This window comes from Pseudophryne corroboree, chromosome 11 (genome assembly GCF_028390025.1).
Source record: "Pseudophryne corroboree isolate aPseCor3 chromosome 11, aPseCor3.hap2, whole genome shotgun sequence".
In the NCBI taxonomy this organism is placed as follows: Eukaryota; Metazoa; Chordata; class Amphibia; order Anura; family Myobatrachidae; genus Pseudophryne; species Pseudophryne corroboree.
Window position 1 is genome coordinate 310,382,611 of NC_086454.1, and position 26,956 is coordinate 310,409,566.

Sequence of the window (26,956 nt, forward strand, 5' to 3'; positions counted from 1 at the left end):
AGTGAAGCCGAAATACTTTCTGGAAATTTCTGTCAGCGTGTGATAATTACGGAGCAACTCAGTTTGATTAATTTAGCCAGGTATAAATAAAGAAACCATGAAAACCTGGCATGTTAAGGGCGGTTGAGGATAAGGTTGATCATCTAGTCTAGCAGGCAACGAAGTGCTTTTTTTCCCTATATATAAAGATAATTTTAATGCTTGTGAATATCTTCCCCCGCAGCCCTTTGATGTAGTTAATAGGCTTTAAAGCTCATTATCTTCACAAGAAAGTTTGTGCGTAGCGCAGGTTTCCATTCCCTGAAACTGGGTGGATGCAGTTTGGTTGCGTTGCCAAGGCAGCACTCCAGTTGAGGCTTTCGGCCTAGCGTAATTAGATCTCATTTGGAGAAACTACTGTAGGTTTTCGGAATAATTGGAAAACATAGCAAAGAAAAAAAAAGTTTGATAGTCAAGTTGTTGTTGTTCCCTTTATACAACCACATATCTCTGCTGCCCAAAATTCCAGATTTGGAAATGGATATACGTACCGCAAAGCCGCGATTTATCCACACTGAAGTTTAATACTTGTAATATTTCGGGACATTGTAATTTGGCACTGAGATGGAAAAGCAGAATCAGAATATTAAACGGATCAAGTTGTCAGATATGCGACCGAATGATTTGTCTTGAGACGCTTTGTAAATGCATTACCACAGTGTTAATTATACAGTGTACAGGATGTGATGAGTGTCAACAAAGCTATGTACTGTTGTGAGGCCTGTAGACATGTTTGAGAACCGGGGGATTAGTCATGTTTGCACCCAGTTTCAGAATCACATTAAATAATTCTGAGAAAAATTCTGCATTTAACCACAAAGTTTTGCACGTTTCGTTGATGGTTTTGCGGTTTCCAAGGCCTTCCAGCGGATTCCCCGTTATAATCCCATTGGCCAGAGAATGAATGCTGCAACATGTATTTACAAATACAGAGCGTAACGGAATTATGCGGAATAGCAAAGCAATAGCGGAACTCGTATCGCCGTAAATTTGCACCCCCCTCGGTGAAACGGCCTTTTTCTCTGTGGAATGTTTATACATGATTAGTTTTGATTGTGTCTGTTCATCGTGGATCTCCCATTGCAGTTCGTTCTTATCATTGTGTTTGAAGGCGAAATTGCAGATAAATAACACAAGACCCTACCGAATTCTCTACGCTTTAGTTTTTACATTTCTATTCTTTGCATGTGTGATAGCTGTCGGGAGGGTGTGTTGTATATGAGAGCTTTACTAATATTCTGTTTCATTTGAAACCTCCTATTAATACATTGCAACCTCTGCCTTGTGTGTATATAATAATGCTGCAACAGCGTATCTAGGGGATATTGCAGTGGAGAAAGCATGCCGATCTGACTAAAAACCCATTATTCATGTCTCCACGTCTGTCACTCAGAGAAAACATGACTGATTTGCATAAATCTGTTATTGAAATCCCGTCTGGTGTCTTTGTAGACAGGCGGTCTGACGGGAAACCTGCGAATTTATGTGACGTGTTTTATTATACATGGCAGATGTTTGTTCGGTTGTGGACCAGTGTGTATATATTGCAAGGTTTGTTATTTACAGTTATAGTCATAGGAGGTTCTCCCCCTTCAAAGTGCAGTTTGGAAGATTAAGAAATCTGGAGCTTCGTACATTATAAAAACTTAACGCCATCTAGTTCTATGTCCATACTTTTTGACCCTTCCCCCATGGTCTTCATTGTGTTTTCCATAACTCAGTTTTGTACTCAGAATTAACCCCCTATTGAAGGGTAATTAACACTTTGTATTGTGTACGTGTTTACTAACATTTTTCAGTGAATTCTAGGCACCCTGTAACGTTGCACTTTTGCGTGCGACACTATCTTCTGACCTTTGAACTGGAAGCTCTACAGTCCCCATTGTCAAACTTTTTGAAATGTTAAAAGAATTGTAAAGTATAAGAATTACTGACAATAGAAGCAAACCGTACATGGAGAAAGGGGATTTTTTTTTTATGGTGTTGTCCTGTTCTGAGCAACAGGGACATGTCCAGGGACAAAACTTTAAAACCTGTGACCTTCATTGAAATTTAGGAACAGTTAACATTTCCGTGGGAGACGAGCGTTTTGCATACACAAAACAGACAGCCATGACTGGTCCTTTAGTGATCTCTGAGATAGGGAGGGGTCCCGAATGCACATTATAGGTAGGCTACCATCGCTAATTACCCCTTGTGTGCGACTGGGAATAGAGCATTGGGAATAGGTTCCTCTAACTGATTTTATGGTATAAAGAAAATGGCTTGAACTTAACCACTGCGCACCAACAAAGCAGCCTATAGGATTCAATTGATGTAAAGCATCACCCACGCTTCAATAACACAAATACAGACAATATCACCAATATAGGGGTCGATTAAATTCACCGACAGTTGAATAGCGCCGGGAATTAGCTCCCGGCGCTATTCAATTCAGCTCAAGTTAAGTCGGCGAATGCCTGTCGGACTTAACAGGTTGATTTGTCGGGAGAATGGGCATTCTCCGACTTAACTCCCCGCCGCGATGCTGATTCCCGACAGAAACAGCCTTGCGCCGGCCGCGCGGCAGCACTTTTGTCGGATTTCCTCTCTCATACCCCGGGGGGTGAGAGAAGAATTCCCGACAATTGAGTGTCACTTGGAAGCTAATTCCCAGCGCTATTCAACTTGTCGGTGAATTGAATCGACCCCATAGAGTCCCTCTGCGCTTTAATAACCCAACACAATCACTTGATCAGAGTAGAACGCCCCAACATGGATTCCTCTTTTTCCAGATTTTTCCTCAAAGAAAAGAGAGAACGCACCTCATAGGGCAATGGTTTTTTTCTGCAGATATCACAACAATACACAGTAATGTGGACTCCTACCACATAAATGGGTCTACATAACAAGTAGACAAAATAGCATATGTGGTGAGAGGGTTAGCTTTTAGATGGATTATTGTGGGTATAAATACCCTGTTCAGCGCCACCTCCTTATGCCTTGACAAAGATACCAGGAGTATTGAAACGCGTTGGCAAGGAGGTTGGGGGCAGGAATCCTGATTCTCACCGGCTGGACACTGATACCCCTTTTCCACTAGCTCAAAAAACACGGGTAAATGCATGGGGGCGCGCATTTACCCGTGTTTTTTGCAAGTGGAAAAGGGTCCCCCCGCAAAAACCCGGATCAAGTGACCCGTGAATCCTACCCGGGTATCTACCTGGGTAGGACACGGGAATGATCCGGGTTGGGTTGTAGTGTAAATGGGAGCCGTGTCAATGCGACATGGCTCCCGTTTACATTGTATGGAAGGGCGGCGCTGGGAGATCATGTGATCTCCCAGCGCCGCCCCTGCCGCGTCACTAGGAGCGTCACCAACCCGGTAATATGCTGGCTGGTGACTGCTGATGGGAAAGGGGCTGAGCACTGGTCGCAGCCGGGCAGCTCCCGTGTCAGGCTCCCGGCTGCGACCCGTGCTCGTAGGTGGAAAAGGGCTTGAAAGGACGCCGGCCTTTACTATACTTATGCTCGTTTGTCTGCTTATGCAAAGTAGACCATTCAACCGGGTGAGAGTCTAGAACAACTGCCTCTGTTCATGTCTTTTTTGTTTGTTCATTAAATAACTGTGTTACGCTATTGTGGACCAATTTCTTCTTTTTGAGGACGTGAGGGTTGCGAATCTATTGTGGGACTAACCCTCTCAACACATATGCTATTACTTGTTATGTAGACCCATCAATATGGTAGGAGTCCACATTACTGTGTGTTGTTGTGATATCTGCAGAAAAAAACCATTGCCCTATGAGGTGCGTTCTCTCTTTTCTTTGAGGAAAAATCTGGAAAAAGAGGAATCCATGTTGGGCCGTTCCACTCTGAACCACAAGTATGTATGTGTTGAGATTTACAATTTGCGTAAACATCAGGTCACGTGGCTGTCCTGGCTTTTCATTTTTAAACGATGGGGCCTCCGGTAGCAGTGGCTCTCCTCAGGACATGACCACTTAAGTCGAGTCATTCTGAAACTTTCTTTTTATTTTTTTTTACATTGTAAACCAGACACATTTACTATAGGAAATGATTATATAATGCAGAACAGAGGCGGGACTGGGCCTGCAGTCTGTTATGAGAAATAGGGAAATTATCTTGAAAAACACTTTTCAAGGACAAATCCCAGAAAACGCTGGGCGGTCTGCATATCTGCATTTTTTTTATTCTGGGATGTATTCCTGCAAATCCTCGCCAATGGAAGCGAGGTGCGGCCAGCGTGGGCGACACGGCTCCTGTGCGAGCGCTGAGTTTGCGTTCCCGAGTTCTCCGCGTGCTTTAACCCAGCCTTCAGATTTGTGACTGGGAAGAAGGGAACATCCATGTTCTATAACATCCCATTGTCTGCCTCCCGGCTAGTTTTGATGGCTCTGCATTTCGTTCTGCCGGAGTGCTTCCAAAGTTAACCCCGTTATACCCAGCTCGCTGACCATGACAACGCAGGTTTTGCAGTGCAAGACTAGATAAAGTTAAAGAAACATGGATTGTAGTTACTGGTATTGTCATTCGTTTCTTGTAAGTCTATTGATGAAAATTACATTTAACAGAAACTAATTACATAGCATAAAACATGTTTGGCTTTAAATGTTTGTTTCATTGTCCCACGCGTTTTAGGAACAGGATATCTAAATGAAAATAATTTTCATTCAGCTTTACTAATCTTTCAAGATCTTATATACTGAGAGCAAAGACGGTGCTGTAACATTTAACACCTTGCACTGATAAACTTTTGTTATGTTATCACAGCTGTCCGTCGCACACCTTGCCTCTGATAAGACCGCTTATTCATACATCCTTGTCGGTAACATGATCTCTGGGAGAGACTTTCATTGACAACTGGCAGCGTGCGGAGAGCAAACTTTTACATTTCCTTTGTGAACAGAAGCTATTCATTAACTTATAATTGTAAAACTGACCAAACATGTATTGCAGACGTTATTGGTTGGTTAGCCAGATCTCGCCTGCCAATAATCTGATTCCATCATTCTCGGGGTGTGTTGGTAAAGGCAGAAAGATGATGGCCGCTTTCAGCCTGTGTGTGCTGCCTTCTGCCAGAATTAACCAGGTTCAGTTTCGCTAGAAGTAATTCAGCAGTTTATTTAGGGTACACATGACCTCCTGCGGCAATTAATCTATTGGGCAGCACAGTTGGTGTAATGGTTAGCATTGCCACCTTACAGCACTGAGGTCTTGGGTTTGATCACCACTAAGGCCCAATATGTGTGTAGTTTGTATGTTCTCGCCATGTTTTCATGGGATTCCTCCAGGTGTTCCGTTTTTTTCCCACAATCCAAAAAAACCACTGGTAAGGTTAGCTGGCTTTTGAAATAAAAATAACCCTAGTGTATACAGGTGATAGGGAATATAGATTGTAAGCTCCACTGGGGCAGGGTTTGATATGAATGGGCAAATATTCTCTATACAGCGCTGCAGAATATGTGTGCGCTATATAAATGTTTATATTTGCTTTTACGAGACACACAGAGGAGAGAATCCCCAATATCACCCACCCAACCCCAAGTCAAAAAGTGAGCGTTCCGGTGTATAGAATGTGCAGTCGGGAAAGTAGCATGCAGAAGGTCTTTGTGTTGTATTAATACAGTAATTTATTAACTAAGTCGTTGTATATTTCGGATGTTGTGATAAACCCAGGTGGGGTATGCTCATGCTGTCCTGACAGCAATACTTGTTTTCCTGATTGAAACTCCTGGTACTGTAAACTAGAGGGTATATGGCATTGAGGTGTTTTATTTTCATGGCAGAGTTTAGGAGAAGGGAGAGGGGCTATGGGTGCCCGTAACTGGCAGTAAGCTCCACCAGCAGTTTTCTTATATATTGTTGAATACTGAATCTGGTTGCTGACACCATTAGCGCATCATCAGAATGTAAGTGCAATTCGCCACACCTGGAATCCGCTTACACCTCCTGGACCAGGCGTCCGGTGTTCTTTCTGTGCTGCTCAGTGTCTGAATGGCGCCAGTGGGCTCCTAAATTGTCTGTTTCTGGAGATGGTGTTGAATATGGTAAAAGGGGTAAAATGCTGATTGTTGGGCAGTATAATCCGTAAGGAAATCTTCAAAGCTTTTAAGTGTTCCTGACGAGACATAAAAGAGCAATTATCAACGTGGTATAGCCCTGCACTTTTTACCAGTGAAAGGAGTCACAATGGGGTCAATTCAATTCGGCAACTTATGAATAGCGCCGGGAATTAGCTCCCGACGCTATTCAATTCAGCTCCAGTTAAGTCGGTGATGTCCCGTTCTCGTCGACTAAACAGGTTGAATTGTCGGGAGAACTGGCATTCTCCGACTTAACTCCCCGGCGCGAGGCTGATTCCCAACAGAATCAGCCTCGCGCCGGCCGCGAGGCAGCACTTTTGTCGGGTTTCTTCTCTCATCCCCCGGGGATGAGAGAAGAATTCCCGACAATTGCGGGTAACTAGCAGTTGAATTGAATAGCGTCGGGAGATAATTCCCGGCGCTATTCATAACTTGCCGAATTGAATTGACCCCAATGGGGTCGATTCAGTTCTCCGACAGTTGAATAGCGCCGGGAATTAGCTCCCATCGCTATTCAATTCAGCTCATGTTAAGTCAGCAAATGCCCGTTCTCCCGGACTTAACAGGTTGATTTGTTGGGAGAACGGGCATTCTCCGACTTCCACGATGCTGTTTCCCAACAGAATCAGCCTCGCGCCGGCCGCGTGGCAGCACTTTTGTCGGATTTCCTCTCTCATCCCCCGGGGGTGAGAGAAGAATTCCCGACAATTGAGTGTGACTTGGCGCTGTATTGAATAGCAACAGGAGCTAATTCCCGGCGCTATTCATCTGTCAGAGAATTGAATCGACCCCAATGCGTTTCGTAGGGAAAATCCAGGTTCATAAATTGGGGCACAAGAGGCGAGGGATGCCGGGGGAGTTTGTTAAGGCTCGAGAGAGCCCAGATCCCATTGAGGTAACTGCGCTAGTTCTAAAGGGGGGTGGCTGGGCTCTCCATGATACTAAACGGAGAGGGGTGAACTCAAGAGAATATAACCTCCAAATCTACCCATCCCTTCACACCTCCAGGACTGAACAGGACTCGTGAATTGTTTGTCACCAATGAATCTTCCTGTTGTACCTTAATGTATCAGACCCCCGTCCCCAACATTTCTGTATTGTAAGTTTAAGTTTGCGTTTCCTACCCTCCTAAACACAACTCTTGTATCCGCATCGAAACCAGAAGAACAGGCTCAGGGGGCTAATCCTTTAATGTAGTTTTGGCAGGGTGAAGGCAGCCACCGATGAAGAGCCAAAAAATGTTCCGTTCCCCCCAAGTGATTTAAAGATCTATGTAAATTATTAATTGGGGAGGTAGTATTGTATAAAGATTCCTAGAATCTCTGTACCTACCTTCTTACATGGCCTAGCATTCTAGGAAAAGCCAGACTGAGTTCCCAACGTTTCCGAGTTTTTCCTAGCAGCAACTGGAATATCCGCCGACTCCTTATAGCAGTTTTGGGAATTCGATAGCAGGCTTCTTAGAACTCAGATGATTGGAATTTAGCTGAAACCCATAAATATTCTGACGGATGGTCAAGAAAGGGGCCTAATTTATCTGACGAGATGAGGGGAGACTGGATCAGACTTCTAACATTCGAATGGGGTAACCCTGTGGGAATTTACCAGAGGTCTCTCTGTCAGAATCCTTTTTTGACATTCAAATTCAAAATGGCCGCTGATAACTTTAGGACAGTGGTTCCCAAACATGGCGCCCTAGAGTATCAGCATTTTTTATTTTTTTTACAGGATTAGTTGGCCAAAAATTTCTTAGTGAGAAATTCAGAAAAAATATTAATTTAATTTAAGTAAATTGTCCTTACCTGTCATCATGTATTTCAATGATGTGGTCTTGGGCATGGTTGTGCTTCCAATTGTCTACATATTTTAAGAATGGCAGCCATCCGCTCTGGATTTGCCTATCACCTTGACATAAATAATTTAGCCTTGATTCAGATGAATGTGAATTGAATACCTGGCGATATTCAATTCTGCCCGCTGTTTAGTCCGACTAGTGGATTTCTGCTCGCACCCCTGTACAAAACTAGTGCTGCAATCCTGTTTTGGGCACAGCTACGATCAGGCACTCAGACATGCGGGGGGACGCCCAGCACAGGGCTAGTCCGCCCCGCATGTCAGTGCCGCTCCCCCCTACCCCCGCAGAAATGCAAAAGCATGGCACAGCGGCGATGCTTTTGCATTTGAGGAGTAACTCCCGGCCAGCACAGCTCCTGCGGCTGGCCGGGAGAACTTCTTCGGTGCCCGAGTCACAATGTCATGCAGCCGCCGCGGCCCGCCCTCCCAGCAGTCCGGCCACGCCTTCGTTGGCTGGACCACGCCTCCTAAATGGCGGCTTAACGCCGCCATCCAGCCCCCTTCCGCCCAGCGAGCGCCTCTGCCTGTCAATCAGGCAGAGGTGATCGCTAGGCAACGACGGCCTTTGGCCGTCTGGCATGCGCCGGCGCATGCCCAGTTCCACCCCGATTGCTGCGCTGCAATAAACTGCAGCGAGCGATCGGTCGAAATGCCCCCCTTAGTGTGGGGCACTTATGTTGGAGAATGCCCGTTTTCGCACCTAAACACCCTGTTTAAGGTGCGAGTACGGGCATTGTTCGACAAAACACTTGCCATAGGCCACTGATGATTGCAAAACCAATCCATAATTTACCAGGGTCTTTCCTGTTTAACATTTGTGACTGGATGTGGGCTACCCAGTGGGTGTGAGGTCGGGGAGAGCGCTTGTTGATAAAAAAGGACGAAATCCTGTTTGAATTTTAATTATGATGGTAAGATGCGTTCAGTTTCTGCTGGACGCCAAGAATTAATGGTGAATTATTGGAGATGGTATTGCTGCAGCAGGAAATGGCCTTATCTCAGAGGTAGAGCGGCCCGTGTCTGTTGGGGTAATTTTAGAGAAGGCGATACTGAGATCTGTTTAATGAGAGGAATTGCAGATAAATGAAGGTCCCCAGCCAAAAATAACTTGGCCTTTTACGAGCACTCGTAAGAGTGGGAGACAGCTGGTTCAGAAAGCCAACTTGACCTAAGTTCATTTGTTGCTCAAGATGAAAGAGTAAAATAGGTCTGTCTAACCGCTTGGTAAATTGTGGGCGGCGGGAGGTGGTGGTGGTATGTGCAAAGCAAATTTAATATCTATATTAGCAAGAGGGGAATATTAGCTTGCTTGTAATACATTTAACCCTCATACTATGTAATAATGAGCTTTTATTTAGGATGTTCAACCCCCTTCATGGGGAGTATACATATCATTAGAGGCCTTGCCTAGTCAGGAGTATCTATAAAACCGTGATGAGCTGATGTATCAACATATAACATTATGCCATGGAGCAAATCTATCTACGGCGGGGTCATTAGGTCAAGTGATCAGTAACTCTACGTATGCAAATTAGATTGTTGGTGTATTGCATCTTGTTGCAGGAGGGCTTTTCATTGCTTTGTAGTGCACCAGGCTGACCACAGTATCTTGATGGTGGTTGGAAATGTGCCAGGGGGGTTAGGCAGGTTGAAGAGGTGAGCGAGAGGAGGACAAGGGGGAGACGGAGCGGGGAAGTTGGGGGGGAATTAGGACGGGGGAGGCAGGCAGGTTGTGGGATGAAGTGATGAGATGGATGCAGAGACGTTGTCTTTGGTTACTAGAGAGAATAAACTGAAGGCGGGTGGAGTGTGCAGGGTTTGGCATTAGGCAATATGGTTTCACTTTTGCATTTGGAGTACGTGGCAAAATCATGGACAGTGGTGGAGGAGGTGCAGGCAGAGAAGAGAGGTGAAGATCGCAAAGAGGGGTTGGGGGTTTGCAAGACTGGATGAGTGTTGGAAGTATTTCAGCATTGCAAGTACAAGGGCAGTTTAGAAAAATGAAAAGATGGCGGTCAGCCTTGTGACAGGGCTTTTGCAGGCGGCGGTCTGTTTGGTGGGTCAAGGCGGTGGTTTGCTTGGTTGGAAACTATGGGAATGATAGAATAGATGACAAAATTACGGAACCAGCGCGATTTCAGCGAGTTTGCTGCTAAATGTGTTAGTTTCAAGGCAAGTCGCCTCTTTAAATTCAGCGGAATGAGTGTGAGCACGTGCACGTGGCCCAGTGTTGGGTGCGATGATCAGCCATGATAAGGAGGACACGTGAGAATGGTTTGTGGCAATGAGGATAGTCCCTTCTTATACAGGCCGGTTGGTGCAGGACACAAAACCATTTATGGGTGCAGACTAGTATGGAGGGGAGTAATAGGGGAAACTATAACTGTGAGTGGGGAGAAGTCCGCTGATAGAGAGGAAGTAGATGATGTAGGTGCACGGTGGAGGGATGTGAGAGCTGTGGAAGAATGTGGGTTAGCCAGGGTAAATTCCCACAGGGTTACCCCATGTCTTCAATACTTACCCCTCCGGAGTCCCGCGGCAGCAGCGATGCAAATATAGCTGGTAAAATGGCTGCCAGAGACTGCACACGGTTCCGCATCTCTCTTAATGTGCCCCTGATAACCAATATTTTAAAGATTATTTAAATAGAACTGCAATATCTGGGTGTTCAGTCCTGAATTCCAGGGCAATTGGTGTAATGCTTTGTCTGCTGACTGTTCATTTCCTCACTCACAGAACAGACACAAGTTTATATAATTAGTGCACATAACAAATTGCAGAGATATAAAAGTAAAACAAAAGGTGTTTATAAATGTAAAAAATGCCTCTGAACTAATACAATACCTAGCAGCGCCTGGTAATTCGAATGTAAAACCTCACACACAAAACAATTGCCTCCTCAAAAAATATGAAACATATATATATGTTTTTAGTAATTTATGCAAATCTAAACCTCTGTATTATGGCCGTCATTCAGTAAGGATTGCAGTTTCTGCTACAAAGCAGTTACTGCGATCAGATAGTTGCCACCCAGAAATAGAGAAAAAAACGCCCATTGCAGACATTGCGAATGCATCGCAATGCGCGGTCTGATCGCAAAACCATACGCAGTTACCAGAACATCGAAGAGCATTTCTGTCTGCGCCAGGCACTGTCGTCCACAATTCTTGTGACGCAAGAGGCTGGAAGTGGTCGTCGCTGACGTCGGAGGCCCTCCTTAAAAACGCCTGGGCACGCCTGTGTTTTTTCAGACACACCTAGAAAACGGCAGGTTTTCACCCAGAAACACCGGCTTCCTGTCAGTCAAACAGCGGCTGCATTGTAATCACGATCTGTACGCAATTTGTGTCGCTATTTTTGCTCACATGTGCGCAGTTGTTCGATAATCGGTCAGATTGCGAATCGCAAAATTTCACAAAACTTACTGAATAAGGTCCTATGTGCATAGTATCTGTACATCTCCCTGAGTCCTATTGCAGGAAAGCTCTCTATATAAAATTATTATTGGCGCTTTCTTTTTTTTCTGTCGGTCAGTAACTGGTTGTCTGGGTGTGATGGCAGTTGTAGTTCAGTGCTACAGTTACAGTCTGACCAGAGGGCCAGCTTCCTTTACATCATTGGTCTTTAATAAATAATAAATAAATAAATTTAACCTGCGGCCCTCCAGCTGCTGTGGAACTACACATCCCAGCATGCCCTGCCTCATACCTTAGTAGCAAAACTGCGGTAAGGCATGCTGGGATGTGTAGTTCCACAGCAGCTGGAGGGCCACAGGTTGAAGAACCATGCTTTACATGGTATTCGATATGCTAGTACATGATAGAGAAATATCATGCTTTATGTAACGTGGGAGATAGTCTGCCTTATGTATTCTATACCCAGGTGAACCGCCTGGGATTCCAGTGCAGCGTTCCTCCCTGGTTCTAACTGCGCTGCCTGAGTATCGGAGACCTGGGATAGGGCTGTGTGTGACCATAGAGGATATGACTAGCATTTCACGTATTTTGGGCATAGCTGATATTTGCTCACTGAGGTATTTTAAGGGGGGAGTGGCGTGGATGGGAATCCGTCTGCTCTGACCCATAATCAGGGCTTTGTTCAGTGCTGGGACATTAGCCAGTATGTGGGTGCTGCTGAAATTGGGCTTACACTGGGAAGAAATGCTGAGTGGGCAGTGCCCCTGGTCTTGCATGGTGCAGGGAAGTATCAGGGTCCTGGCTGGCTGGGAATATGCCCTTTCCAGTTACTGTATTTTCTACTTGAGGCTACGTCCATCTCACACACGGACCCCTGACTGGTTACCTTATAATTCCCCCGATACACTGCTGGTGAAGCAGTAATCATTATTTTCACCTTAATATAGAATATTTTTGTTGTATATAATTATGCACCTTTTGCTGACTGTACATTTTATATAGTAGTTTTGGGTCACTACTGAAACGAAAAGGCTGTTACGCCAAAACTGGTATTTACTACAGCGGGTTCTAAGTTAGCTGTTTGCCGTGTGTCATCAAGGGGGAAACTCTAATTTGTATTGCGTCCACTCGCGTATAAAGTTACAGGGCCACATTCAAGTGTTTATGCTGGTATTCGCGAGCTACTTGGGTGCCCATTACTTATCACACATGTCGCACCCAAATGCACCAGGTTTAGAAGCGTAAAGCGGCTAAACCCATGCAAAGTACTGGGCGCTCTGCCCAAACATTCGCCAAGGAATGGGTTTCATTTAGGGGCATAGCTTTCGGGGTCAGACAAGAGGAGCCCCCAGTCCGTCTGAGCTACAGAGAGAGAAAGAATTCCAGCCCTGGATAGCAGAACATTATATGGCAGGGGGAAAATAAACACGGAGAGGAGCTCTGGGAATATTAGTCTGGTCAGCAGCTAGTTGTCTGCTTACAGCGGAGGCGGCCATTTTGTTGACTAAATTAATATAGATCTGTAATGCAGCTTATCCATTCACGAATGATAGGTGTAGTATTGCTTCGGCCTACAGAATGGCTACACTTATAGTGCGTTCGGTCCCAGTCGTGGTACAGTGTCCTCCAAGATAATTGGGGTGTCCAACATTGGTGCTCTCATTACACCAAGGGTCCTAAAGAGGACAAATGGAGGTGTTGGCTCTAACAACCAATCAGATTCCAGTTCTTATTTTATAGACACTAGTTGATAAATGATGGCTAGAACCTGATTGGTTGCTATGGGAATCTTCTCCGTAGAAGGTTATTCCATCTACCCCAAGTCAGATTCTTTTTGGTACAAGCAGAAACTGTATTGTCACACAGTTTATTTTTAAAGGGATTGGTATTGCCCATGTCATATCTAACAGACGGTATGTACTTTAGGAAATTACTGTGGTGCTTGGTCAATGTGGAGCGCTGTGGTGGGAACGTGTCTCCAGCTCCGGTGTCCCACCAGAAAACTTTCTACAGTGGGTTAATGTGCCCGGGAAACTTTTTGCATTCCGTATTCCAGCAATGCGCTGTGGTTTATCTGCTTGTACAAGGCTGGGCCGCGTTCCATCCACACAATCTTCTCTGCAACCTGATGCAGCCAGGGCTTCTATATGCAGCTAATCAGAGAAAGTGGATCAGTCAGGGGCAGATGAGCGCATTATACACCTGGTAGTAGTGGGGCGTTATACATCTTCGTACATGAAACCAAATCCAGGTCCTGATTCACTTAGATTAATGGGAAAGTGAGTTTTGTGTTCAGGAAATCGGTTGATTCGGGCCCCAACTCTATCTGCGCCCTAAGTGCAATAAGCCCCAATTCCCAGTCTTTATTAAATTGGTGTGGTATGGAAGGTAGATAGTAACTAGGTCGACCACTATTGGTCGACAGGGTCTCTAGGTCGACAGGGTCTAGGTCAACAGGTCAAAAGATCGACATGAGTTTCTCTGACGTCTTAAGTGGATGCTGGGACTCCGTAAGGACCATGGGGAATAGCGGCTCCACAGGAGACTGGGCACAACTAAAAGAAAGCTTTAGGTCTACCTGGTGTGCACTGGCTCCTCCCTCTATGACCCTCCTCCAGACCTCAGTTAGAATCTTGTGCCCGGCTGAGCTGGATGCACACTAGGGGCTCTCCTGAGCTCTTAGAAAAGAAAGTATATTTTAGGTTTTTTTTATTTTCAGTGAGACCTGCTGGCAACAGACTCACTGCTACGAGGGACTGAGGGGAGATGAAGCGAACCTACCTGCTTGCAGCTAGCTTGGGCTTCTTGGGCTACTGGACACCATTAGCTCCAGAGGGATCGAACACAGGGCCCGACCTCGATCGTCCGGTCCCGGAGCCGCGCCGCCGCCCCCCTTACAGAGCCAGAAGCAAGAAGATGGTCCTGAAAATCGGCGGCAGAAGACTTCGGTCTTCAACAAGGTAGCGCACAGCACTGCAGCTGTGCGCCATTGCTCCTCATGCACACCTCACACTCCGGTCACTGATGGGTGCAGGGCGCTGGGGGGGGGCGCCCTGAGCAGCAATATTAACACCTTGGCTGGCAAAAAAATCACAATATATAGTCCTAGAGGCTATATATATGAAAAATACCCCTGCCAGAGATCCATAAAAAAGCGGGAGAAGTCCGCCGGAAAAGGGGCGGGGCTATCTCCCTCAGCACACTGGCGCCATTTTTCCCTCACAGCTCCGCTGGAAAGATCGCTCCCAGGCTCTCCCCTGCAGTTTCAAGACTACAAAGGGTAAAAAAGAGAGGGGGGGCACTAAATTTAGGCGCAGCAGTATATATATAAGCAGCTATAAGGGAAAATCACTCAGTTATAGTGTTCATCCCTGTGTTATATAGCGCTCTGGTGTGTGCTGGCATACTCTCTCTCTCTGTCTCCCCAAAGGGCTTTGTGGGGTCCTGTCCTCTGTCAGAGCATTCACCTGTGTGTGTGCGGTGTGTCGGTACGGCTGTGTCGACATGTTTGATGAGGAGGCTTATGTGGAGGCGGAGCAGATGCCGATAAATGTGATGTCACCCCCTGCGGGGCCGACACCTGAGTGGATGGACTTGTGGAAGGAATTACGTGAAAGTGTCAACTCCTTACATAAAAGGTTTGACGACATACCAAATATGGGACAGCCGGCTTCTCAGCCTGTGCCTGCCCAGGCGTCTCAAAAGCCATCAGGGGGTCTAAAACGCCCGCTACCTCAGATGGCAGACACAGATGTCGACACGGATACTGACTCCAGTGTCGACGACGATGAGACTAATGTAACTTCCAATAGGGCCACACGTTACATGATTGAGGCAATGAAAAATGTGTTGCACATTTCTGATGTTACCCCAGGAACCACAAAAAAGGGTATTATGTTTGGAGAGAAAAAACTACCAGTAGTTTTTCCCCCATCTGAGGAATTAAATGAAGTGTGTGAAGAAGCGTGGGCTTCCCCCGATAAGAAACTGGTAATTTCTAAAAGGTTACTAATGACGTACCCTTTCCCGCCAGAGGATAGGTCACGTTGGGAAACATCCCCTAGGGTGGATAAACACGCATGTCAAAGAAGGTGGCACTACCGTCTCCGGATACGGCCGCCCTAAAGGAGCCTGCTGATAGGAAGCAGGAGGCTATCCTGAAGTCTGTATATACACACACAGGTATTATACTGAGACCAGCTATTGCTTCAGCATGGATGTGCAGTGCTGCAGCTGCGTTGTCAGATTCCCTGTCGGAAAATATTGATACCCTAGACAGGGACACTATATTGCTAACCGTAGAGCATATTAAAGATGCAGTCTTATACATGAGAGATGCACAGAGGGATATTTGCCGGCTGGCATCTAAAATAAGTGCAATGTCCATTTCTGCCAGGAGAGGGTTATGGACTCGGCAGTGGACAGGTGATGCAGATTCTAAAAGGCACATGGAAGTTTTGCCTTATAAGGGTGAGGAGTTGTTCGGGGATGGTCTCTCGGACCTCGTTTCCACAGCAACAGTTGGAAAGTCAGCATTTTTACCCCATGTTCCCTCACAGCCAAAGAAAGCACCGTATTATCAGGTACAGTCCTTTCGGCCCCATAAGGGCAAGCGGGTTAAAGGCGCATCCTTTCTGCCCAGAGGCAGAGGTAGAGGGAAAAAGCTGCAGCATACAGCCAGTTCCCAGGAGCAAAAGTCCTCCCCCGCTTCCTCCAAGTCCGCCGCATGACGCTGGGGCTCCACAGGCGGAGCCAGGTACGGTGGGGGACCGTCTCAAAAACTTCAGCAATCAGTGGGCTCGCTCACGGGTGGATCCCTGGATTCTTCAAGTAGTATCTCAGGGGTACAAGCTGGAATTCGAGACGTCTCCCCCCCGCCGTTTCCTCAAATCTGCCTTGCCTACAACTCCCTCAGGCAGGGAGGCAGTGTTAGAGGCAATACACAAGCTGTATTCCCAGCAGGTGATAGTCAAGGTGCCCCTACTTCAACAAGGACGGGGTTACTATTCCACAATGTTTGTGGTACCGAAACCGGACGGTTCGGTGAGACCCATTTTAAATTTGAAATCCTTGAACACATATATAAAAAAATTCAAGTTCAAGATGGAATCGCTCAGGGCGGTTATTGCAAGCCTGGACGAGGGGGATTACATGGTATCACTGGACATCAAGGATGCTTACCTACATGTCCCCATTTACCATCCTCACCAGGAGTACCTCAGATTTGTGGTACAGGATTGTCATTACCAATTCCAGACGTTGCCGTTTGGTCTGTCCACGGCACCGAGGGTATTTACCAAGGTAATGGTCGAAATGATGATTCTCCTTCGAAAAAAGGGAGTTTTAATTATCCCGTACTTGGACGATCTCCTGATAAAGGAGAGGTCCAGGGAGCAGTTGTTGGTCGGGGTCGCACTATCTCGGGAGGTGCTACAACAGCACGGTTGGATTCTAAATATTCCAAAGACACGTCTACTGTTCCTGGGGATGGTTCTGGACACAGAACAGAAAAAAGTGTTTCTCCCGGAGGAGAAGGCCAAGGAGCTGTCATCTCTAGTCAGAGGCCTCCTAAAACCAAAACAGGTGTCGGTGCATCACTGCACGCGAGTCCTGGGAAAAATGGTAGCTTCCTACGAAGCAATTCCATTCGGCAGGTTCCATGCAAGGACTTTTCAGTGGGACCTGTTGGACAAGTGGTCCGGATCGCATCTTCAGATGCATCGGCTGATAACCCTGTATCCAAGGACCAGGGTGTCTCTGCTGTGGTGGCTGCAAAGTGCTCATCTTCAAGAGGGCCGCAGATTCGACATACAGGACTGGGTCCTGGTGACCACGGATGCCAGCCTTCGAGGCTGGGGGGCAGTCACACAGGGAAGAAACTTCCAAGGACTATGGTCAAGTCAGGAGACTTCCCTTCACATAAATATTCTGGAACTGAGGGCCATTTACAATGCCCTAAGTCAGGCAAAACCCCTGCTTCAAAACCAGCCGGTACTGATCCAGTCAGACATCACGGCAGTCGCCCATGTAAACCGACAGGGCGGCACAAGAAGCAGGACGGCGATGGCAGAAGCCACAAGGATTCTCCGATGGGTGGAAAATCACGTGTTAGCACTGTCAGCAGTGTTCATTCCGGGAGTGGACAACTGGGAAGCAGACTTCCTCAGCAGGCACGACCTCCACCCGGGAGAGTGGGGACTTCATCCAGAAGTCTTCCAACTGATTGTAAACCGTTGGGAAAGGCCACAGGTGGACATGATGGCGTCCCGCCTAAACAAAAAGCTAGAAAGATATTGCGCCAGGTCAAGAGACCCTCAGGCGATAGCTGTGGACGCTCTAGTGACACCGTGGGTGTACCGGTCGGTTTATGTGTTCCCTCCTCTTCCTCTCATACCCAAGGTACTGAGGATAATAAGGAGAAGAGGAGTAAGAACTATACTCATTGTTCCGGATTGGCCAAGAAGAGCTTGGTACCCGGAACTTCAAGAAATGATCTCAGAGGACCCATGGCCTCTGCCACTCAGACAGGACCTGCTGCAGCAGGGGCCCTGTCTGTTCCAAGACTTACCGCGGCTGCGTTTGACGGCATGGCGGTTGAACACCGGATCCTGAAAGAAAAGGGCATTCCGGAGGAAGTCATTCCTACGCTGATTAAAGCTAGGAAAGAAGTGACCGCAAACCATTATCACCGCATTTGGCGAAAATATGTTGCGTGGTGTGAATCCAGGAAGGCCCCAACGGAGGAATTTCAGCTGGGCCGTTTTCTGCACTTCCTACAGTCAGGGGTGACTATGGGCCTAAAATTGGGTTCCATTAAGGTCCAGATTTCGGCTCTATCGATTTTCTTCCAGAGAGAACTGGCTTCACTACCTGAAGTTCAGACTTTTGTTAAGGGAGTGCTGCATATTCAGCCCCCTTTTGTGCCTCCAGTGGCACCTTGGGATCTCAACGTGGTGTTGGATTTCCTAAAGTCACATTGGTTTGAGCCACTTAAAACCGTGGAATTAAAATATCTCACGTGGAAAGTGGTCATGCTGTTGGCCTTGGCTTCGGCCAGGCGTGTGTCAGAATTGGCGGCTTTGTCATGTAAGAGTCCTTATCTGATTTTCCATATGGATAGGGCAGAATTGAGGACTCGTCCCCAGTTTCTCCCTAAGGTGGTATCAGCCTTTCATTTGAACCAACCTATCGTGGTGCCTGCGGCTACTAAAGACTTGGAGGCTTCCAAGTTGTTGGACGTAGTCAGGGCCTGAGAATTTATGTTTCCAGGACAGCTAGTGTCAGGAAAACTGACTCGTTGTTTATCCTGTATGCACCCAACAAGCTGGGTGCTCCTGCTTCAAAGCAGACTATTGCTCGCTGGATCTGTAGTACGATTCAGCTTGCACATGCTGTGGCTGGACTGCCGCATCCTAAATCAGTGAAAGCCCATTCCACAAGGAAGGTGGGCTCTTCTTGGGCGGCTGCCCGAGGGGTCTCGGCTCTACAACTTTGCCGAGCAGCTACTTGGTCGGGGTCAAACACATTTGCTAAATTCTACAAGTTTGACACCCTGGCTGAGGAGGACCTAGAGTTTGCCCATTCAGTGCTGCAGAGTCATCCGCACTCTCCCGCCCGTTTGGGAGCTTTGGTATAATCCCCATGGTCCTTACGGAGTCCCAGCATCCACTTAGGACGTCAGAGAAAATAAGATTTTACTCACCGGTAAATCTATTTCTCGTAGTCCGTAGTGGATGCTGGGCGCCCATCCCAAGTGCGGATTGTCTGCAATACTTGTATATAGTTATTGTTTAACTAAAGGGTTATTGTTGAGCCATCTGTTGAGAGGCTCAGTTGTTGTTCATACTGTTAACTGGGTATAGTATCACGAGTTATACAGTGTGATTGGTGTAGCTGGTATGAGTCTTACCCGGGATTCAAAATCCTTCCTTATTGTGTCAGCTCTTCCGGGCACAGTATCCTAACTGAGGTCTGGAGGAGGGTCATAGAGGGAGGAGCCAGTGCACACCAGGTAGACCTAAAGCTTTCTTTTAGTTGTGCCCAGTCTCCTGCGGAGCCGCTATTCCCCATGGTCCTTACGGAGTCCCAGCATTTACTACGGACTACGAGAAATAGATTTACCGGTGAGTAAAATCTTATTTTTTTTAATGTTTTTTTGGTGTTGTGCACAGTGTCCCCTCGCATGGCTCGCGAAGGAGCCTTGCTCTGATACCACTTCGCTCAGCACAGATTAGCGTTCCAATCGTAGTCCACGTGGATCGTTAAGTATGAAAAGGTTCAAAAAAAGGAAAAAAATTGTGAAAAACTCATGTCGACCTTTTGACCTGTCGACCTAGAACATGTCAACCTAGTTACTGTCGACCAATAGTGGTCGACCGAGATAGTGTCGACCTAGTCACTGTCGCGCTAGAGATCGGATCCCTTATTAAATACCTCCCGGCAAGCTTTTGTCACACTGGAAGCGCGATTGCTCAGCAAGCAATGGTCTTTACTGACGTCTTCTTATCTTGTGTGAAAATGTTACTGTTGGGATTTTTGTTATACTGGAAGTGCACCCCTGTCACTGTGTTTCTGCATTTAGCACCTAATAAATACCAGAGTGGCACCAGGTTAGGGCAGTGTCCTGAGTTTCGGGTTAGTAAGCAGTGATTTTCACAGCAGCAATTGGATTCTTTTGTCTTTTTATCTGGATTTTTGTCCTCATGGGAAACAGACTTTAAATGTCCGAGGAGAAACAAAACGAAATGTCAGTGGGGTGGCAGACAATGGGCCGCTTCAGCAGAAATCTGCTTAGTACAGAATATGTTTGGAATGACCTGAGACCATCTCATCTGGTCCAGTCGCACGTTCCACGCTCCTTTTCCCTAGGGAAGTATGAATGCAATAGAAGGCAAGTGCGCCTTATTTGTCGCGGCTGGATGGCAAGTCCCCAGGACAGAACCTTTTTCATTGGCAGTCATTAAATGAGGACTTGTTTATACTTGTGTCTGGAATCCGGTTACAACGCCAGGGTGACAAATGCCAGGTTTATTGTACTTTAACACCTGGAGCTGAGTTCATTGCAGTAACTTGAAAGACGTTTTCGTGCAGAATCTTCTGTTGAATTTTAACAGTCAGTACAGTTTTGGGGTGTAATGCCGGGCGCTTTGTCTTGCTTCGGCTGAATAGCGCAGTTTGCGCTGGTATGCTGGAGAAGAAGAAAGTGCCTCCGATATGGGCACAATTAGGTGCCCGTCACTTTCCGTGTTGCTGCCTGTCAGGGCCTGTTGCAGAGTCAGCACCTACAGACTGCAGAGTAAGAGGGTAATTTGGGCACATGATAGAGCGGTGATGTGTCACTTCATCTCATGCTTATCAGCCCGTAAAACTGCCGTCTGTACAGCGGGGCCCAGACATATGGCCGAGAGGGAGCCAACATTTCCTGGCATCGGATGTTGGGGATAGGGGCCCGTTCATTAGTATTAAACCTCAGAGGCCCCTTTACTGTATTCCTCGTGTGATACATATAAAATGTATTATTTATTAACAGTTACTTCTATATCGCCAGCACATTCCGTTGCGCTTTACAATTGACATACATATGTTCCCCCGGCATCGGTGCGTCCGTGCTGTGGTTATCTGGCACCGCGTTGCCTTTCATTAAAATTGGCGTACCGGTCCGCAGCGCTTATCACATCCGTTCTCCATTCGTAAAGGAGAATTCTCCTGCCCGTTATTAAACAAAGACCAGTTTAATGGTTGTCTGGTTTAGCAGGCAGTGTGGGGAAGACGTACGTTCTGCAGGAAGCCCCTCATGTCATACTGTCAGTTTATTGTGCCCATTAAATGGCTCTTTTGTTAACAATGACGCAGGAAATGTCAGCTTCCTACATCATAGTCTGCTTAACCCCGTAATTCCCACTGCATAGGGCTCCAGGGCGGGACTGCATATTGCTTCTTCTCTCATAGGGTCCTGTTTCTGCGGTTCCTCACTCCCTAAAGCCCCCCGTAGTCTTTGGACCGGACAATTCTCCCACAACTAAATGAGAAAACTGGGTTTCTCCAGCAGGGCTGCAATGAAGCCCTGCACAGCTGGTAGCAAGGGAGGGTGGCGCACGTTAGTATAGTAGGTGTCCGATAGAGAAGGATACATTTTTATATTTAACGATCAGTTTTGTGTGTGAACTTGTATACAGAACACCACTTGTTGAATTTACTCTTTCTTGATGTATATACCAATTTAGATTGTAAGCTCTTCAGGACCTTATTTACATCCTACATCCTTATTTATTATTATTATTATTTTTATTTATTTTATTTTTTATTTTTTTGCACTTGTTACTCCCTTGTGGACATATACACAGGATGTAGTTATGTGACCGGGGGTCAGGAGACCACCGGTCACAATACCTCCTCCTACATCCCGAAGCCTCACAAACCCGACAGTCGGCATGCCGACTAAAAGGGATTATTCCCAGCCGTGGGTCTCATATAGTGGAAATAGAACCTGGTCGACCACTGTTGGTCGACATTGGCATGGTCGACACATGAAAAGGTCGACATGATTTTTTTAAACTTTTTTGGTGTCGTTTTCTGCGTAAAGTGACGGGGGAAGCCCAATTAGTGCACCGCGTCCCCTCGCATGGCTTGCTTCACTCGCCATGCTTCGGGCAAGGTGCCTCACTCCACTGCCACTGCACTCGGCACAGGTTACCGTTCCCAATCGTAGTCACCGTGGATCGTAAAGTATGGAAAAGTTCCACAAAAGAAAAAAAAATATGTGAAAAACTCATGTCGACCTTTTCATGTGTCGACCATTTCCATGTGTCGACCACGTGTCCATGTTGACCATGTCAGTAGGGTTGATTCAATTCACCGACAGTTGAATAGCGCCGGGAATTAGCTCCGGACGCTATTCAATTCAGCTCAAGTTAAGTCTGCGAATGCCCGTTCTCTCGGACTTAACAGGTTGAGTTGTCGGGAGAACGGGCATTCTCCGACTTAACTCCCCGCCGCGATGCTGATTCTCAACAGAATCAGCCTCGCGCCGACGCGCGGCAGCACTTTTGTCGGATTTCTTTTCTCATCCCCCGGGGGTGAGAGAAGAATTCCCGACAATTGAGTGTCACTTGGCGCTGTATTGAATAGCGCCGGGAGCTAATTCCCGGCGCTATTCAACTGTCAGTGAATTGAATCGACCCTATAGTCGACCAATAGTGGTCGGCCTAATGACTGTCGACCATCCAAACGAATACCAGTGTAGACAGCCATCTACTTGTAGCTGGCTTGGAATTGAATGGATTATTTATCTCTTAATACATCTCCCATTTTTCCCTGCTCTGCAATTTTACAATGTTTAAAAATGTTTTACAAGCTTCTCATTCAATTATGGTACAACATATAAAATTAATGGGTTTTAAAAATAAAGCTAACCGTTAAAAGAAGAATAAGAGCATTATTATAATATTTCCCCGAGGGGAAAGCAACGGCTCTTACACTTCGGATTTCATTCTGAATTACCCCCCATTGTGAGTGATATATATGTAATAATAATCCTCTCCATTGTGTCCCATAATCATCTATCTAGTGGCTAAATTATTATTATTGTGTGTTTATATAGCGCCAATCATATTACACAGCTGCAGGCAGATAGTAATTAATCCGTCACATCAGTCTCTGCCGCTGGGGACCTCGCAGTCTAGGTAGGAACTCATTGAGTGCATTTCACTTTTAACCCTTGAACATCAGCCCGTTCACAGCATGGTGGCATAGTGGTTAGCATTACTGCCCTGAGGTCATGAGTTCATTTCCGGACCAAAGTTCTATCTGTGTGAAGTTTGTATGTTCTACCTGTGTTTGCATGGGTTTCCTCTGGTTGTTTCTGATCCCCCCCCCCCTCCATCGATTGTAAGCTCCAACGGGGCAGGGACTGATGTGAAGGACTAAATATACTGTGCTGTGCAGTACAAATAACGGCTCATAAAATAATCCCTGGCTCGTCTCATCACTTCCATCTCTCTTACCACTAAGAAAAACATAAACAGCTGGGAGATGTCCTGATCTTCACTCAGTATTCAGGCACCTCTGCCTTCAGTCTCCATTATCTCCCCTTCCAAATCATGGTGACTCTAAATGACTGTAATTAAAAAGGATTTAGTCACTTGAAATCCGCCCCCCACCTCCCCTCCTTCCCCTTATTGTCCTAATTGTTTAAGTGAATGAGATGATGTGTGATGAGATTACATTGTGTGTCTTTGTCTGAGGTGCGGCAGGAGCAGCTGAGCTGACACTTAACTCCTCTTTGGCCGTGTTTAACTCTGGTTTGCTCCTGACTGCAGCGCAATCTCTCTAGGTGTCGCAGCACAGGTATGATAGAAGGGGACGGGGATGACCATGTTCTCTGACGAAACTCAGATTATCCTCCGTAGGGACTTCACAGTTGCTCTCCTGCCAGGCGGAGGGGACAGGATTATTTTGTGAACCACTGTTTCCTGTTAGAAATGCCATGCACACTCCATGGTGAAATTTTGTATATGGAAAAGGTCAAGGTTATTTCCCTGAGAGTCGGATAACTGCTTTTGGTCCTATGAGGCCGTGTGGTTATATGGGTGAAGGGTGGTCTTTAAACGGAAATGTTTTTAGCAGCTGTCTGTTTGCTTTCTCCCCACCACAGGATTCCCAGTCCCTGGATAACTGCATTCAGAAGACCCTCTCCTCCCTCTACCATCCCTTCGAGTCCACTGCTGCCACGGTGCTGTGCCAAGTCTTGGATGTTGTGGAGAAGACCTACCGTGGAGACGGCCTCAGTTACCTCATCGACTTCCTCATCCCAGCCAAACGAGTCTTGCAGGGACTACAGCAGGAGGCCTGTGTAAGTTCTCAGTGGAAGGGGGTTCATTTACTGACTGGACAGTTTGTGATAGACATTTTACCACTTGGAGAGTCTGAATTAGTTGCCAGAGACTCTGTATAAGGTGTACTTATTTCATCAACCCAGTCTTGTGTTCTGTTTTCTGCATTACCATGGCTTGAGAAAGCTGGTGAGATCCTGGCTCTAGGGCAGGTGAGCTAGACTGGAATATGGTTTTGTTACGTACAGATAATCTAGAACATTCCGTGTGCGGATGCTCTAGAAAGTCACCAGTGACCACAGTTTTGTTGGTTTTATCTGACCCAAAACTTGGTTCATTATTTGCCATTTAAAAAAAAATAAAAATGTATCTATCACTTAGTTTATTATGTTGTATTCGACACCCTACTTTTGCCAATATCGCTGCTTCCATGGCGACAAAATCATTAGATTACCTCGAAATAGCTGAATTATTATGTTATTGGTTGATCATTTTTAAACATAACCCCAAATCTGGTCGGTAGATGACTACTGTTGTCACTAATTGGTCTTACACTCTCAGGCCATCTTATGATCCAGCATGGTTACCTGGAGCTAAATCTATCCTATCGTTCCACTTACCCAATTGGAAACTGATCCTATCACTTGGAGGTCAAGCTACGCAGAAAACATAGGTTTATGTGGCCAGTTTAATGTTTCTTGAACAGACAAAGCAGGTATTTGCTTTTCAATAGATTTTCATTGTTGTCTTCTCCTTGCAGTTGCAGTACTGTGGGCTGCTGTTCCGGCATGCTGGATGGCCTCTTTGCATCCATGACAAGATTGTCCTGCAGCTGGCTTCCATCGACTGGAGACTCCTGCAACCTGGAGACTTCTACCTCCAGGTGGTGCCTTATCTGAAGAAGACTCCAAGGATTGTCCTAAAATGTCTTGCGGAGGATCTACATAATGTTAAGGAGGTGGTGCTCCCAGACGCCTCCTACACTTCCATCTTTACCTCAGAATGGTTGGAATTCATCAACTCCGAACAAATTGGGCCCTCTCTGGAGAACTGCCTCCTGACATCTGATGAGCAGCTCTTCAGGGTACCCTGGGATATGATAGTTCATCCAGAGTTTGTAGAGAAAACACAGTCAACTGAGAGCCCGGCGAAAGTTTGTGAAACCTCAGAGCTAGTGGCTCACAAAGGGAATGACGAGTCAGCGGAACCTCACATGGGAGATTTGATGGTCCAGCAAGAAGAGGAAGATATTCATGAATATCCAGCTGTCCTTCCTGGTCAGGATGCAGTGGTTAATGATTTGGATGTCCACACAGAAATCTCCAGCGAGATGGAAGGGGAGTATGTGGAACTACGTGATATCAAAGTGCCACGTTTCGGACCTCAGTTGGGATCCTTAACTCAGTCTATAGCCTTAAACTACAAAAGCCAGCAGAAATCAACCCAAAGAGCACAAAGTAACCAGAACTTAAGTATTTTAAGCAGCCGCAACTGCACTGAGATACCGGTGTGCCTTCCTTTGCAGCCTCCTGACAAGGTGACTATTATGGGGGCCAGTGTGACACACTATGATACGAATTATGCACAAAAACCAGAGTCCATTAATTTGGTGGACGTTGAATTTGGGGGCCGTGAATCCCTATTATTGTCCGACACCTCTTTGTCTGTCGACAAGGGAGCGAAGGATTTCCACCAAACGTTTAGTCTGGAAAACGAGGCCTTGCTCGAGGTGTCTGTGGAGGCAGGGGACGCTGATACAAAAGAGGAGGCTGATAATAGCACACAGAGCTGTTTGCAGCCAAGTTCAGAGCCAGATAATTATAGCACATCATTAACGTTCCAGGAGGAAAACAGAAGCCACTTTAGAGAGTGCACTGGGGATGCCTGGGGCATGACAGATGCTACACAAGAACCTGTTGTAGAGCATTCCAGGACACCGGACAGTGAGGTCATCGAGGCCTTGGAAGCTTCTAAGTCAGGGCTTTCTGAGGCTAGTAAACCCCAGGCAGACACGGAGGAGAGTGACCAATCCGTGCCTCTGTTACTGAACTCGCTGGAGAGTGACAGCGCTCCTCTGGAAAATGCAGAGGATGTGATAACAGATGATATAAGCGGTCTAGATCTACAAGACCTAAAACACAGCGATTTGCCCGCAGCTGAGGAATCGCCTCAGATTGTGGATATTTGCGGCCAAAGCGTGCAAGATGCACCAGAAGAAGGACAAGGACTTCACCTTGCTGCTTGTGGGGAGCAACTTGGGGAAGCTGACCCTCAGACTGTTACTGGAGAAGCAACTGACCTGACTGTGGAGACCGGAGAACGGACTGAACCGGATTCACCATATTACTGGGGGGAAGGTGAGCGTTCACCAACATGCCTACAACACACCAGCAGTCTGCTGTCAGCACAACTACCTCTAGAGACCCTCCATGAGGATACTGAGGAGGAGCAGGCCGCAAACGCTGACTCTCTGTCTGATAGCACAGATGCTGCTGGTGGAGAGGAGCCTGCGCCTTCCACAGGTAAATAGCGGGATCGCATCTTTGCAATATAAATGTAAATATTCTAACACACGGATGTATTATTATTATTAGCCATTATTGCTGTAGGGCCTGTATATACCACTACTCCGGTACAGTTAGAGTGCTCTGATGAGTCACGTCATCTGCTGCTGCATTGGAGCTTACAATCTAATTTACCTTCCACACATACAAGGCCATATTAGTCTGCT

The 26,956-nt window shown here is 46.5% G+C and overlaps 1 protein-coding gene across 5 annotated transcripts in view; it reads left to right on the forward strand.

Moving 5' to 3' along the window:
• LOC134969566 (pleckstrin homology domain-containing family G member 4B-like) overlaps nucleotides 1–26,956 on the forward strand; it is a 224,199-nt gene that overhangs the window by 56,401 nt on the left and 140,842 nt on the right. For all 5 annotated transcript variants that reach the window (XM_063945601.1, XM_063945604.1, XM_063945600.1 and 2 more), the window contains exons 2-3: nucleotides 24,048–24,245; nucleotides 24,986–26,747. In XM_063945601.1, the coding sequence (XP_063801671.1) occupies nucleotides 24,048–24,245; nucleotides 24,986–26,747 (1,960 nt within the window). The remainder of the gene's footprint in view (nucleotides 1–24,047; nucleotides 24,246–24,985; nucleotides 26,748–26,956) is intronic.